Genomic DNA, 15633 nt, shown 5'->3' with positions numbered 1-15633 from the left:
ACTGAGAAAAAAATTACTGGGTGGGGGAAATTTGGTGTTCAATGGCTTGTCATGAGATATTCTCTTTCTCTTCTGTGTTGGTTATATTTTGGAATGCCTGTACATCACAATCACTTTGTTTTGATGTTTGCTCTGTTGCTATGTATTATTCTGTTCTAGAACCATTTAAAATAAATTACACATAATCAATTTGTTTTTCTAATGCTGTGTGATCTTTCATTACTGATGAGCTGTAATTTTTGCAGCAGACTGTAGAAAACATTGAGATTCTAAATCAAAAGCCACCAGTACATTTCCTATGGTATAGAGGAGGAACTAGTTACACATTATCTGAGCGATGGCAATAGGCACCCAAATCCATCCCTTTGTGAACGATGCCTCCAGTGAACAGAAGAGTTTTGACATTGGCCATATCCGAAAAAAGCGGTAAGTAAAGCAAAGGTTTAGAGCTTTTACTACCTCTGTGGAAAGAACCAGTTCTTACACTTCATCTGAATCTCTTTTGCTAGGAAAGACTCTGTAGTGCAAAACTATGTGAAAAGGCTCACGAAGAGCTTGGTTTTCAAAGGATTCATCTTCACTACGATTTTAGCAAATTCCCTTATCATGGCGCTTGAGAGTGATTCTGAAATGGAGAACAAGTTTTATGTGTTCTTTAATGTAAGCAAAGCATACTACAGTATTTTGAAAATATATTTGCACAATTGAATTTAATGGTATTTTTGCATATTGATTTGAGGGTGGGAGCCTCTCATTTCCTACGGTTGCCCTATGTGATTCCTCACCTGCTGAGAGGCTGGGCAGGACTTCCATGCTGCTGCTAATACCACCCCGAGCCAATCCCAGACCGCTGTGTTAAAGTTTCCTGCGAATATCTATACCTCTGTTGGCCCTTTCCTTATTTGCAGAGAGGTGTGTGCTGTAGCGGTTGTTGGTTGGGTGGTCGGTTTGGCCCGGGCCTGACCCAGTGGACGTTTTCGAGGCGTCCCCACACTCCCACATAGTTCTGACACTGGGATCCTACCAGGCAGCTGATGCGCAGAATAACAAGCTCGAGACAGACAAGCAGGTGAAAGGTTAAAATAATAACAGTTTTATTGAGAGAAAAATAAAACAAAACAGGCAAGCAGAGAAATTAATTGGTTCAACGATACTAAACCAAGGCTACAGATCTATACACTTTAAAAAGAAAAAAAAAAGGAATACTATATATTCAAAACAGAGGGCACGCGAGTGCGGGAAGGAGTACGACACATCGAGGGGTATCACACATTAACACTCCCCTTAGCCTTATCCCCACCTCCTACACTATCCCTAACCTGGGTCGAACTAAAGGGGGGTCAGACTCTCATGCTCACCCAACGCATTGGAACAAAGGCCTTTAGGTTGTCCTGGGACTGCAGCTTTAGTTGGTCTGGCCTGGTAAAGTTCAGTGTGCACTGGCCACACACTCCCCCGTCAGTCAGGTAGTGGATCTTCCTCCTTGGCTGGGCAAAAAGGCTTCCCTCCTGGGTCGGGCTGCGCCATTTAGCGAGGCCCGCTCTGTGCTCCGGTCCGTACCGGGATGGTGCACTCCGTCCCGTGTCTTCCTGGTTCCACTCTGAATTCCTGCCTGAGGTGGTGGGCACGGGTGGGGGGGAACAGTCAGGTTTAAATCGGGAGGCAGTACGGACCGGGAGCTTCGCCTGCTTACCAAAGCATGGGCCTGCTGCGCATAGCCTTCCCCGTCTTGGAGACTGCTTCTCCCAGTAGAGTCCTTGAAGTTTCCCTTTTGCAGCGAAGTCCCAGGATGAAATCGAAGTGAAGTGCAGAAGCTGTTGTTAAGTCTGTGTGTTATATTGAGAGTTACTACACAGACCACAAGAGTAAATTTTAACAGGTCTTTACTAGTCGAAGGTCAGGGCGGAACTGCCCAATAAATCATTACACAGCACTTATATACCGGTGTGGTCACCACCGGTATTACAGTATACAGCAGCCAAGATAAAGTAGTGCAACTCTTAAAATTGTTCTCTTAAAGGTGGAACGGTTACATACACCACAATCCTCCCTTTTTAGCTTAACAGTATATATTCCCCATTAACATAAAATAATAACATATATACACAACTTCATGTACCACAGTTCAGAGATTCAGTCTCTCTGGAGGCTTCCTGACTCGGTCCGGATAACGCCTCGGTGGTGTAGTAGTTTTCGGTGGTGTAGTAGGTTCTTTTGGCAAGGTCGACTCGGCTTGAATGCCAGTGTCGGGTTCATCTGATTCCAGTATCACCGGATCGGAGGTAGATACTATGGGTATCTCTGCTTCATCATTAGGCGTACAGAGTTGTGGAGTAGGTTGTCCCTTTTCGGATGACTCTATGATCTGGTCAACATGGCACCTTATTATGCTTTCACCAATGTCCACGGTATACATCAGCGGTCCTAGTCGTGTGCAAATAGTTCCAGGCTGCCATTTCTCGGTACGGTAGTCCCGGGCCAAAACTTGTTGACCTATCTGGAAGGTTCTAGTTGGCCTTTCATTCATGCCTTGAAATTGCCGGTTCTCTACGTCCCTTCTGACGTTTGGCTTGATCAAATCCAGCCGGCATCTTAGTCTTCTATTGAAAAACATCATGGCGGGAGTTTGATTTGTAACCGCATGTGTTGCATTCCTGTACGCCAACAAGAAGTTATCTACCTTATGTTGTAGATTTATGTCTTCATTACCCATGGCCTTTATGGCCTTCTTGAAGGTCTGGACAAACCTTTCAGCTAATCCATTGGTGGCGGGATGGTATGGGGCGGACGTGTAGTGCTTAACCCCATTGTTTTTTAAGAACTTCCTGAATTCTTTGGACACAAATTGCGGTCCATTATCAGAACAGATCTGTTCCGGCAGCCCATTCCTGGCAAATATGGTCCTTAATACTGTGATGGTTTTTTCCGTGGTGGTGGAGGACATCTTTATTACCTCCGGCCACTTGGAGTGTGCATCCACCGCGATTAAGAACATTGAGTCCATAAATGGACCAGCAAAGTCGATATGTACCCTTTGCCATGGAGATGAGGGCCACTCCCATGGATGTAGAGGGGCTTGTGGTGGGGCGTTTTGGACCTTCTGGCATCCTAGACAGTACTCCTGAACGTTCAAGCCCTTCCAGCTCAGCTTCCACAGCAGGTCGTATCGCATAAGGTACCGGTCTGGCTTTGAAAAATTTTGGGTTTGCATGTTCTGCAATCTTGATTTTTGCCTTAATTCCTCTCAGTGTTCCCAGTCCCTGTTGGAACACCTCTTTAGCCTCATCCAATATTCTGGACAATCGTTCAGGTTTGACATCTTTTTTTCCGGAATCTACCGTTATTGCTTTTAGGGAGTGCCAGTCCATATTTATTTTCCTGATCCACTCCCGTCCCAGAAGTGGTGGACCTCCCTCAGGTAGTACATATATGTCCATTCCTTGGTGTTCTTTGCCCTTGTGTACCACCTTGACTTTTATCTTTCCGATGGGGTATACTTTTTGCCCCGTGTATGTCTGCAATACTATCTCCGTATCCCGTAGGGGAATATGTGTGAATAACCTTTTGTAATCTTGCTTATTCATGACCGTCAACGCCGATCCGGTGTCCAATTCCATCTTCACTTGGACTCCTGCTATCTGAAGTGTGACCCAGATAGCTTGTCGGTCAGCTTCCTTACTCACATTGTGAATTCTCAGACTACCCAGTTCCTTGCTGTTGGAGTCTGAATCCGAATTCTGTTCATCCGAACTCTTCTCAGCCACCTTATGTACCTTTCTGCACTTTTCCTGCGGTGACTTTTTGTTGCTGGTCTTCTTTCCTGACCGGCATACTTTAGCTATGTGACCAAGCTTGCCACATTTTCTACATTCCTGGTTTTTAAACCAGCATTGGTTCTGATCGTGTGTTGTCTTTCCACAACGATAACATTTCGTTGTACCCAAAGCCATTTGATCTACGCTGAGTACCGCTGCCTTCAGCTGCATTTCCGCAGTGCCTCTCGCTGCGGCTTCGTGCGATGCTGCAATAGTGACAGCCTTATCAAGTGTAAGATCGTTCTCTTCAAGCAGCCGCTTTTGTGTTCCTTCTTTCGACAATCCACACACGAATTTGTCTCTCAGTGCCTCTGTCAGTCCTTCCCCAAACTGACAGTATTTCGCTAGCTTACGCAGTTCAATTAAATACTCCGCGTTGCTTTCCTCTTTCCGTTGCGTTCTCGCATAGAATTTAAATCGTTCCGCTAACATCAGCGGTGTGGGGTTCAAATGATTTTTCAGAACAGCAACAATTTTAGCGAAAGTCTGATCCGCCGGTTTAGCTGGTGATAGAAGATGCTTCAATAGCCCGTATGTCTTTGCACCCATTGAGTTTAGTAAGGTTAGTGCTTTATCTTCATCTGATATTTTATTTGCCTTACAATATATCTCTATGCGTTCTACATACGTGGCCCAATCTTCAACATCGGGATCGAAATCGTTGATGTTACCACGCTTAGGCATCCTCGCAATCTTCTTGAGAAACAAAAATAAATTTTTCTTTTATTTATTTATTTATTTTTCAAAATGGCGGTTTCCCGCGCTTGTCTTCTTCCCCCGCCTATGAAAATGGCAGCTTCCCGCGTTTGCCTTTCTCCCCCGCTGGCTGTAATGGCGATTGCCGTATTGCTGCATTCGCCCTCCCCAGCGGTTTTCAAATCATGCCTCCCAGCCCCTCTTGCAGTCCGGTCCTTTCCCCCCGGCTGCGGCTGAGTTCTCCGCGTTTTTTTTAAATTTTCTCCCGCGCCTTACGCTGACCCGGTCGCTGCGCCTCGCGGCCTCGGTAGCTGCCCGGCCTTTTTCACTGGTCGCGGTCGAGCTCTCTCTCGACGCTGTTGCGTCTCCCAGCCCGCTTGCAGCCCGGTCTTTCGCACCGGCTGCGTTTGCATTCACCGCGGCTCCCGTGCCTTACGCTGCCCCAGTCTCAGCGCCTCTGGCCCCGACTTCTGTCCGGCTCTTTTCCCCGGCCGTGGTCGAGTTCTCCGCCCTTATATCCTCCGTTTTTCCCTCCCCTACTTCACAGCCAACGTGGCCGACTTGCTGCTCGTCGCTGATCGGCTTACCCACCACCGTGATAGAAGGGATGATCACTGCCTGTTGCTGATGGAAGGCTTCGTGTCAGAATTCTTCCTTTGCTCTGCAGACCCGAGTCTTCTCTCAGCAGAATGATGAGGGCGGATGCCTCCTCTCGACGCCCGTTAAACTGCCTTGGATGTATCTCTGCCGCAGGGTAAGATCGTACTCGTCGCCACTGTTAAGTCTGTGTGTTATATTGAGAGTTACTACACAGACCACAAGAGTAAATTTTAACAGGTCTTTACTAGTCGAAGGTCAGGGCGGAACTGCCCAATAAATCATTACACAGCACTTATATACCGGTGTGGTCACCACCGGTATTACAGTATACAGCAGCCAAGATAAAGTAGTGCAACTCTTAAAATAGTTCTCTTAAAGGTGGAACGGTTACATACACCACAGCTGTCTCTCCCGAAGTGTGTTCTAAGTCGAAGTGTCTCGAACTGCTCTCTCTGTCTGCTTGCTAAAAACAGTTATACTCTCTCGATCTGCCTTGCCTCCCCCAGATCGAGATGTGTCCCAGGTTACTTCGTTAACTGTAAATGGCTGCAAAACGGCTGATTTCCCACTAATGGCCTTATCACCGGCCCTCATTGTTTTTGGTTTCAGTCACACAATGGTGTCTCTGGTGCCTAGTCCTCTAAAACGGTTTCTGATATGATTGGATCTGTTAGGATGGGCCCGATGATGGTTTTAACTAGCTTAACCCTGATTGCAGTGCAACCAGGTTAATTGTTCTTACCGGCCTACTGGCGACTTGCTATTACATATTCAATTCCATGTCTGGCCTGGAATCCACATAGGGACTGTGGAATTCCAGGCCCTGTCTCCGGTCTTGTTGCTGGGGAGAAAAATGACTCGCTTCCAGCAGCTTTCTGGTCACGTGTCCCAGAACTCCATTTTGTACGTTTAAAAAGTGGTCAACTTTGTTTGATTCGGAAAGCAGGCGAGGTGGGGGAATTTTGCAAACTCCCTACACCCCCCTGTGATACATAATAATTTTTCTTGAAAATTCCATTACGTATCATAATTCTGGCCCTCCTTAGTCGACCTTCCCCTTAGATTAATCTCTCCCCTCTACAGATACCCGCGATACATCGCACTTCCCATAACGCGAGACCGTGGTGTACACAAGCAGCTAGAAAAGGAAAAATCAACCAAGTACATTGCTTACATCCAAACATGGAGGGGCTCCGACATCCCTGCTCAGTTCGGTACATTCATCATTCACAATCTTTATTAACAACCGCGCCGCAAGAATTCTCATAGTACGGAGAGTCCCTTGGGAGGGTTTACGCAGACGAATCCCCGTTGATTCCCACGTAGTGTTGCTGCCAAGTTCTTTGGTTGCGGAACTGTGTCAACCGACCCCTCCCTCTACACTGCACGCAGACTAGGTACAGTACGATCCCTATCTGACACACCACCAGGATGTGGGAGGCCAGACGGATCCACGAAGGGACCTCTATACTCTCAAAAATGTCCCACCACGGTGGAACCACTATATCCAAAATCTTGGACCCTATATCTATCGTCTTTTGCTCTAGGGTGTAAAAGTGTTTTTGGGAAACCACTATGGCCTTCAGTAGCTTTGCGAGGTGTTCAGGGAGAGGGGGAATCTCGTAGCCGAAGTGTGCTACATACTGTAACAAGTTGGTTACATTCTCTTTAACAGTGAGGTGAACGGTGGAGGGCTCCGGGATGGGGACAATTAGTTCCTGGGCCACTTGAACTTCTGCCTCGGGTTTGAAACAGAAACTGCTATCACTCACCGCACACCAGCTGTGCTGTCCGTGCCGGTAGTGGGACGCGCCGGTGGTGACACAGTAGGTCCCACCTCCTATATATGCCACCTGGGGGGGAACGTGGCCTTGTGCCATCGCCTCCATGGTGCAATTTATAGGCTTCGCGCCAGCAGCTCTGAACCCACACTGCGGTCTTAAAAAGGCATTCAAGTGCTGGGGACACAGGATTATGTGTGCTACCCGGCTCCGGCACCCTGAAAGGTCCGTGCCTGTCATTTCGTGCTCCCACTTGATGACGTAAGGCGGGATCGCGGCGAAACGAATGTGCGCACCCCCTTGGATCACTCCAATATTCTCCACCCTGTACACTGGTGCGGGTCGGGCTGTCCTACCCATGACCGGCATCCTAACAACCACCCCCATGACTGTGTGGTTAGACCGACCACAGTCCACGGGAACTGGATAAGCCTCGGAGGCTAGCCGGAGTTGGCACGGGCTCAATGCGTTCTCATACGGGTGGAGGGCGGCGAGGTGTTTGTTACTGATCCAGGAGGGGACCAAACCCTGTTTCAGGTCCTCCAGATTACTGCGGCCCTCGCCCAGTAACCATGCCCCATACAGTACGCACACCGCGCTCTGCGCTGCTTGGTCAGACGCATTCCTGTCCTCCCGTATGAGAGCATTTACCGTTTTCGCATGCTTCTCCAACTCTGCTATGATTTCCTTCAAATGGACCGTCATAGCCTGGTCCTCATGCAACTCCGAGCTCACTACTTTGTTCTCATCCATGAGAATCCCCTTTAGCTGTGTTTTCAGCTCATTTATCTGGGTCTGTAACTCAATGTCGTCTAAAGAGTTGGTGACAGAAGTCCCAGTATTAAACGCGGTGAAAGTATCACCCAAAATACCCCTTCTCTGTCTCTCCGTGTCGCCCAAAAACTCGCGTGGTGTAGTGTAGAGTTCAGTCCTATCCCCACTAGAAAAATCAAATTCGTAAAACCTCCCGAACATGTCCTTTAAGAGGGCCTGGTATAACTGTTCTGTTTCCTTGGGGCACCACTCGGGTAGACGTACCTCGGTGAGGTTTAAGATCGCCGAGGCCACCGCGTAGTGTACCCCCTGGTACAGCACCTGATCGGTAGGCACTAGTACCAGTCCATTCCCAGGTCCCTTACTGGTGGTAGGTGGTAGGGCACCCTTCCCGGGGTGTCCTATTAGGTGGATTGGTGGGTAACGGCTTGTGGGTGCGCGCCACCAGTTCCGTGGCTTTAACTGAGGCTGCCCCTTGAAAAACCACGCATGAACGTATGTGAGAGCCCCACCTTATCCCCTTCCCCTGGTCCTGCCAGGCGGCAGAGAAGACAACTGAGATTCCTGCAGGGCAGGCCTCCTTCGATCCCCACATACACACATAAATCCCTTGCTCGGATTCCCACCATTTGTCCCAACAGACACTTGTCCTTTCTGCCGTAGCAGTGACAGTTCGGTGGGTGTCATTGTCCATTCGCACCCACGTCTTTAAAGTCATTCTTTAGCTTGCGGATCCACCACCATCGCGCGGCCGGGATCCTTCCGGTGCAGGTCAGGCAGACCTTCTTGCCAACGATGACTCCCACACGCGCAGCCACTATTTCCACCGTGGGACACACTAGGGATGCCTCGCCGTAGGTGAAATCGGGCTGGTCAGAATACCGGGTGGAATTGGACCCGACCCATCTGGGCCAGCGCCCCTGGTGGGTGTAGGTGGCGGGTCGCTCGGAGCCTCTCTCACAGCTCCCTGCAGTGACTACTGGAGCTCTCGGTCCGGAGCACCCAAAAACGTGGGAGTCTTCTACGTCTCCCCGGAGTCCTCTGCTCCCCTCGATTAGATACATAGATACATAGAGATAGGAACAGGAGTAGGCCATTCGGCCCTTCGAGCCTGCTCCGCCATTCAATGAGATCATGGCTGATCTTCGTCTGAGATCATAGCTGATCTTACCAGTTCAGTACCCCGTCCCCGCCTTTTCTCCGTAACCCTTAATCCCCTTAGCCTTCAGAAATATATCCAATTCTCTCTTGAAAATATTTATTGAATTAGCCTTCACAGCCCTCTGTGGCAGGGAATTCCACAGGCTCACCACTCTTTGAGTGAAGAAATTCTTCCTCATCTCTGTTTTAAATGATTTGCCCGCTATTTTTAGACTGTGGCCCCTGGTTCTGTGCTCCCCGGCCATTGGAAACATTCTCTCTGAATTCAGCCTGTCCAGGCCTGCCATAATTTTATATGTTTCGATGAGATCCCCTCTCAATCTTCTAAACTCCAGTGAGTACAAGCCCAAACTATTTAATCTCTCTTCGTAGGTCATTCCCGCCATTCCAGGTATCAGCCTGGTGAATCGCCGTTGCACTCTTTCCATGGCAAGAACATCCTTCCGCAGATGGGGCGACCAAAACTGTACACAATACTCCAGATGCGGTCTCACCAGCACCTTGTACAGCTGTAGTAAGGTATCCCTATTCCTATACTCGAACCCCCTTGATATGAAGGCCAACATACCATTTGCCTTCTTAATCGCCTGTTGCACCTGCATGCTCTCCTTCAGTGACTGGTGCACAAGAACACCCAGGTCCCTCTGCACTTCCCCATCTCCCAATCTATTGCCATTTAGATAATAATCTACCCTCCTGTTTTTACCCCCAAAGTGGATAACCTCGCATTTATCCACATTATAGTGCATCTGCCACGTATCCGCCCATTCCCCCAACCTGTCCAAATCACACTGTAGCCTCCTGACATCCTCATCAGAGCCCACCCCTCCTCCTAGTTTAGTGTCGTCAGCGAATTTGGAAATATTGCATCCAATTCCCTGATCCAGATCATTTATATATATTGTGAACAGCTGGGGTCCCAGGACAGATCCTTGCGGCACCCCGCTGGTCACTGCCTGCCACTCCGAAAACGAGCCGTTTATTCCAACTCTCTGTTTTCTATCCGCCAGCCAGTTCTCTATCCACGTTAATACTTTGCCCCCAATCCCATGAGCCTTAATTTTGCATGATAATCTTTTGTGTGGAACCTTATCGAAGGCTTTCTGGAAGTCAAGGTACACCACATCCACTGGCTCTCCCCCATCTATTCTACCAGTTACCTCCTCAAAAAATTCCAGCAGATTAGTCAAACACGATTTACCCTTTGTAAATCCATGTTGACTCTGTCCGATCCTTTCCCCATTTGTCAAGTGCTCCGCTATTTTATCCTTAATAATGGACTCTAGCATTTTGCCCACAACCGATGTAAGGCTTACTGGTCTATAATTCCCTGCTTTCTCTCTACCCCCCTTTTTAAATATTGGGGTAACATTAGCTACCCTCCAATCCACGGGTACTGTTCCCGAGTCAATGGAGTTCCGGAAGATGATTAGGGCGAGCAGGATGGCCAGCTGCCATGCGCGAACGCCTCTCTGTAAAACAAAAAGGAACATGCAGCCAGGTCTCTCCGGAGATGCTCTGGCCTGGGTTAAGCGGTGGTTGGGTCCCTCGACCTCGAACCCAAACACATACACTGTGAGCAACAAGACTTACTTAACCACTAAACTTATAAACCTAACTTAACTTATAATATACTATATACATCCACCGTCCGTCTCCGGACGGCTAAGTCAGTCCCTGGTAGGGCCCCGGCTTGCCATTGCTTCCGGCGGGCCCGCGGTGTCCCTACCTATGGCCCCTTCGCGGTCTGTGGCCGGCCGCTGGGGACCCCTGTCCTCAGCTTTCCTAATCCTCGGGACGGCTCTGGGCAAATGGAAGACGGGTGACCACGTCTTCTTGGACTGGGGTGTGCGGGAAGGCCTCCTGAGGGCGGGTGGAGCTTTCCTGGCCGGTGGTCCCCTGACTCGGGCCGCCGCTCCCTTGCATCCATCCCCCCCTCCTACCGTTGGGACAAACGTCCCGCTGCAGCCTACTGCTGCGACCCGCAGGTCTCGGCCCCCTGTTCCCACGACGCGGTCCGGGGTGGGGTTCCTGACCTCAGGTCCCTCCTTCCCTACACCTGAGCTAGGGGCGGGGCTACTCTCCTCGGTCTCCCCCCCCTCCTCATCTGAACTGAGAGCGGAGGCGCTGCCCTCGGGCTCCTCCCCCTCTATACCCGAGCTGAGGCTGGAGACGCCACTCTCGGGTTCCTCCCCCTCAGCCACATCCCACAGAAGTGGAGGAACGCCCCACTCGCCGGTGGCTCCTCCCTTCAGACACGTCACCAGACCTGCTGCGGTCTGTGACCTGGTTCCCATATTGGGCTGGGGATTTCTATTCCCCAACCCCTGACCAGCCAGCTGTCCAGCCCTGCTTGGCTTAAACAGCTTGCACTGGTTGATATGAAACCACTTTGTACGCCGGGGCATTTTCACGGCGTACACCATGGGCTTTGTCTACCACACTAAGGGGCCCCATGTACAAAGGCTCCAAACTTCCTACTCTGGCATAATTCCTGACCATGACCTGGTCTCCCACTTCCCATTCTTGGTGCCCTTTCGGTTCCAGCAGCAATCGGTTACTCTGATGCTGCCTCCCCATGTTCCCCGCTGTCTGCCCATGGACCTACTTCAGGTGCTCATAGAGGGTTCGGGTGAACTTGTCCCGATTCACCTCCCGGAGTTGCCCCTCCGTAAGCAACGGCGCTAACACATGGGTGGGGGTCCGCATGACGCTGCCTGTCATCAGCTCGTACGGGGAGTACCCAGTGCTTTTTGACTGGCTGGCCCGGATCCCCATCAACACTAACGGCAGGATCTCGGCCCATTTGCGGTTCCTTGAGGGTCCGGTTCATGCGCTCCACAATCCCGGATGACTGTGGATTGTGAGCTACATGCCACTTTCCCTCAATGCCCAACAGCATAAGGGCCGTCTGCATCACCTGTCCGGTGAAGTGACTCTCCTGGTCGGACTTCACATACTGTGGTAGTCCCCACCGCGAGAACACCTCTCGGACTAGGATCCTTGCAGTTCCCAGAGCCGTGGCATTTCTACAGGGGAAGGCTTCCACCCACTTGGTGAACACATCCACCAGGACTAGGCAGTACTTAAAGCCTCCCTGGGCGGTGGGCAGGGGCCCGATGTAGTCGACCTGGATCGACTGCCATGGTCCCTCTACCCGCCTGATGTGTCCGATGGGCACCTTCCTTTTCCGGGGGTCAGGGTTGTTTGCAGCGCACACGAGACAGTCTGCACAGAACTCGCGGATGTCCTCCCTGAGTCTCGGCCACCATCCCGCCTGTTCCACCCGCTGCCAGGTGACCTCGGGCCCGGGGTGTCCCGCTCCCGGTCCCTCATGGGCCAGTTGCAGGAACTCCCTCCAGTGTTGTTGCGGCACAATCCACTGCTCCCCCCTGAACAGCATGCCCTCTTTAACGGAGAGGGTCGCTGTCCCATATGGCCCCTCTACCCTCCTGCCCTCAATGACTGCGCTGAGGACAGCCTTCAGGGCCAGGTCCTGAGCCTGGACGGACTTAAGGTCCGGGGCTAATGCTACCCCTACCCTCCTTTGTGTCCCGTCCCTACCTCTGACCACTGCCACAGGTCCGGACCCGAATGGATCCCAGAAAGTGCCGGTGCAGGCACCCTCCTTGGCAAGCAGGTCAGCCTGCTGGTTACCCTGATCGCGGGGTTCTGTGGAGGAATGAGCTTTCACCTTATGGATGAACACGTCCCCTTCCTCCCCCACGGCTGCCAGAATCTTTTCCAGCAAGGGCTTCACTGTGAGGGGTCTCCCGTCAGCGGAGGTGTATCCGCGGCGGGACCAGATGGCCAAATATTCCGTACACGAGTTGCACGTGAACATGCTGTCCGAGCAAATCGTGTAGGGGGTAGGGAAGATTTCGGGGTGTGTAACGACATACACCACCGCGAACAGTTCAGCCTGCTGGGCACTCATGGTGCTGGGGAGTTTAATTGCCAGGGCAATGCTTGCTGTAGGGTCATAAATCCCACATCCTGTGAGACGCTTGCCAGCGGACACCGTGCTGGAACCATCAACATAGATTTTGCGGCCTGTGGGATGTATCCCGGCCCGTAAACCTATGTTCACCTCCCAAACCCCTTCTACGGAACACCGATGGGCTGTTCCTGGGTAGACCAAATTGGCCGCGAGCTTTGGCTTGCAGAGACCCTTCACCCTCAGATCCATCTGGGAGAGGAGCAAGGTCCAGCGAGCAATGCGGGCACTGCTCACTGTCCCATCCTTAATTCTCCCATCCAGTAGCATCTGAGTCAGCGTGTGATGCGTGAGGAGGGTGATGGGAGAGGTGCCTGTGAAGATTAGGGACCTCTTCACAGCCCAATGCGTGGCTAACAGATGCCTCTCGCAATTGGAGTAGCTCCTCTCAACATCAGTGAGCACCCTGGAGGAGTATACCACGGGCCGCAGCCGGCCGTGCCGCTTTTGAAGCAGCACTGAGCTCAGGCTGTCCCCGCTGGCTGCTACCTCCAGAAAAAACTCCCTTCCCTCATCTATGGCTCCCAGGGCTGGTGCGGTCTGCAGATTCTCTTTGAGCCCGACAAATGCTGCCTGGCACTTCTCATCCCAACGCCACTCCACTCCCTTGTGCAGGAGTCGGAGCAGAGGAGCTGCCGAGGCTGCATAGTCCTCAATAAAATCTCGACAGTAACCGGTCAGTCCTAGAAACGACCTCACACCCGATACTGTTTTTGGGATCGGTAGCTCTTGCACCGCCTCCCTCCTGGCCTTATCTATGGCCCTTTCTCCAGCGCGCATGGTCAGGCCCAGGAATTTTACCTCCTGCCGGCCGATCTGCGCTTTCTTGGGGCTAACTTTAAACCCCTTCTGCCCTAACAGCTCCAGCAACTCGGCCAATAGTGGGCCATGCTCCTCCTTTGAATTGGTGAAGAGGAGTAGGTCGTCCACATATTGGACTAGTTGTCTGGGCTGGCTAAACTCCTTGATGCTACCTGCCATGCACTGATGGAAGATGCTGGGGCTGTTGTGAAAGCCCTGTGGCAAGCAGTTCCAAGTGTACTGTTGCCCCCTAAACGTAAAGGCAAACTTGTACTGGTCCTCCCTCCGTACAGGGGTGGACCAAAACCCGTTTGAAATATCCAGTACCGTGAACGTGGTCGCGGATGCTGGGATACTCCCAATTAGGTCAGCGACTGCTGCCACGGTGGGGGCGCAGGCAGGAATGTTACTATTGAGGACCCAATAGTCCACCGTGGCTCTCCAGGCACCGTCCGGTTTCCTCACCGGCCACAATGGAGGATTCACGTGGGTTGCTATAGGTCTCAGAACTCCCTGCTGCACTAGGGAGGACATGGCTGCTTCCATGTCTGGCTCAGCTTCCCTGGGGAAATTATACTGTTTCTGTGGCCTGGCCATGGGATCCCCATCTACCGTGACCTCAAACCCCGTGACCCTACCGCAGTCGTGCTGGTGAGTGGCAAACGTGGCCAGGTGCGCCTTCACGAATGCCCGAAACTCCTCGGGGACACCACTGACCATAAGCCCGAGGTCGTAGCCTCCCTTTGGCTTCATGGTGCAGGCAGTCCCCTTCCCTTCCTTTCCCGGGATCACAACTACCTCACCATCCTTTATTCCACCTGCTCCCCACAAGCAGTGGTTCCTTAGATTCACCAGAATCCCGTGACCTACAATGAAGTCGGCCCCCAGGACTCCCCTTCCACCCTCCACCTCCCACCTCATCAGGATGCACTTCCATGTGGTGTGGAGTGGTCCCAACTTGATGGAAAGCGGGATGGACACCGACCCAGCCTGCTCCTTCCCTGTAAATCCCGATAGACTGTAGGGGACACCGCTGGAGAGGGGCGAGGCGGCGGGGTTATCTGCATAGATTACGGTGCTTGATGCTCCCGTATCCAGCAGCTAGGTCCCCTTCAGCCTCTCCACCTCCATCTCCACGAGGGGTCTCCCCCACTCGTCATAGCGGACAAAGCACAGGTGGACCGGTTGCGTTCTTGCTAGTCAGGGTTGGGAATTGGCTGGGGCTGCCGGAGTAAGAGCGCCGGTGGCCATTGTTACCTTCCCCTGGCCAGACAATATGGACCGTATGGCGTCCAGTATTATCTCGACCTGGCTGGGTCCTGCCCCCGCCGGTTGGGCTGGGGCAGTGGGCACCTTCCCCCTGGCCTCTTTCCAAGGGTTTCTACACTCCTTCCACCAGTGGCCATCTTTACCACACCCGTAACAATTAAGTTTGGGGTGTGTTGGGGTAGTCCCTTCCTGGCGCCACTCCTTCCTACCCGGCGCGGGTTTTGCCTCATGCAGCTTCCCTTTCGCTGGGAGCGCTTCGGCTGCCCGACCGTTCTTGTAGGCTAGGGTGAGCTGCCGGATCACCCCGGCTTCTGTGGCCCCGGGGTCCTTGGGGTCGAACCAAACTTCCGCTTTTGCTCTAACTTGCGGCAGGCTGTTCGCCACCAAGCAACGGAGCCAATGGGTCAGGAGATCTCCGTTCAGGAACGCCCGGTTGGGTGTCCCTGGGCAAGCTCTCCGGTACACCGGCCACAGCCGGTCCGCGAAAGCTTGCGGAGTCTCTTCCACCAATTGGACCGTTTTCTCCACACGGGAGAACGGACTACCCTCATCCATGCCCAATGCCTCTAAGACTGCGTCCTTGAGCTCCTCGTACCCGCTCTGACCTCTTTTATCCCCGTCAGAGAGGGGCTGGAGGAGGCTGCTTTCTAGGGAAAATAGCAGCATTTTGGCCTGCTCAGCATCATCACAGTCGTTGACGCTGGCTGCCTGCTCTACCTCCCTAAAATGAACCGAGGGA

At 52.0% G+C, this 15633-nt stretch overlaps 1 protein-coding gene across 1 annotated transcript in view; it reads left to right on the top strand.

Annotated features, from left to right (window-relative positions):
• Positions 1-215: 215 nt before the first annotated feature.
• LOC147114073 (cation channel sperm-associated protein 3-like) overlaps positions 216-15633 on the top strand; it is a 60690-nt gene continuing 45272 nt past the window's right edge. Inside the window, exons 1-2 of the mRNA XM_085995652.1 lie at positions 216-426; positions 510-660. Of these exons, the coding sequence (XP_085851778.1) occupies positions 338-426; positions 510-660 (240 nt within the window). The 5' untranslated portion in view covers positions 216-337. The remainder of the gene's footprint in view (positions 427-509; positions 661-15633) is intronic.

This window comes from Somniosus microcephalus, chromosome 8, assembly GCF_052327205.1.
Source record: "Somniosus microcephalus isolate GS21.2 chromosome 8, FLI_Smic_1.0, whole genome shotgun sequence".
In the NCBI taxonomy this organism is placed as follows: domain Eukaryota; kingdom Metazoa; phylum Chordata; class Chondrichthyes; order Squaliformes; family Somniosidae; genus Somniosus; species Somniosus microcephalus.
This window is presented reverse-complemented; position numbering and strand designations above follow the sequence as displayed.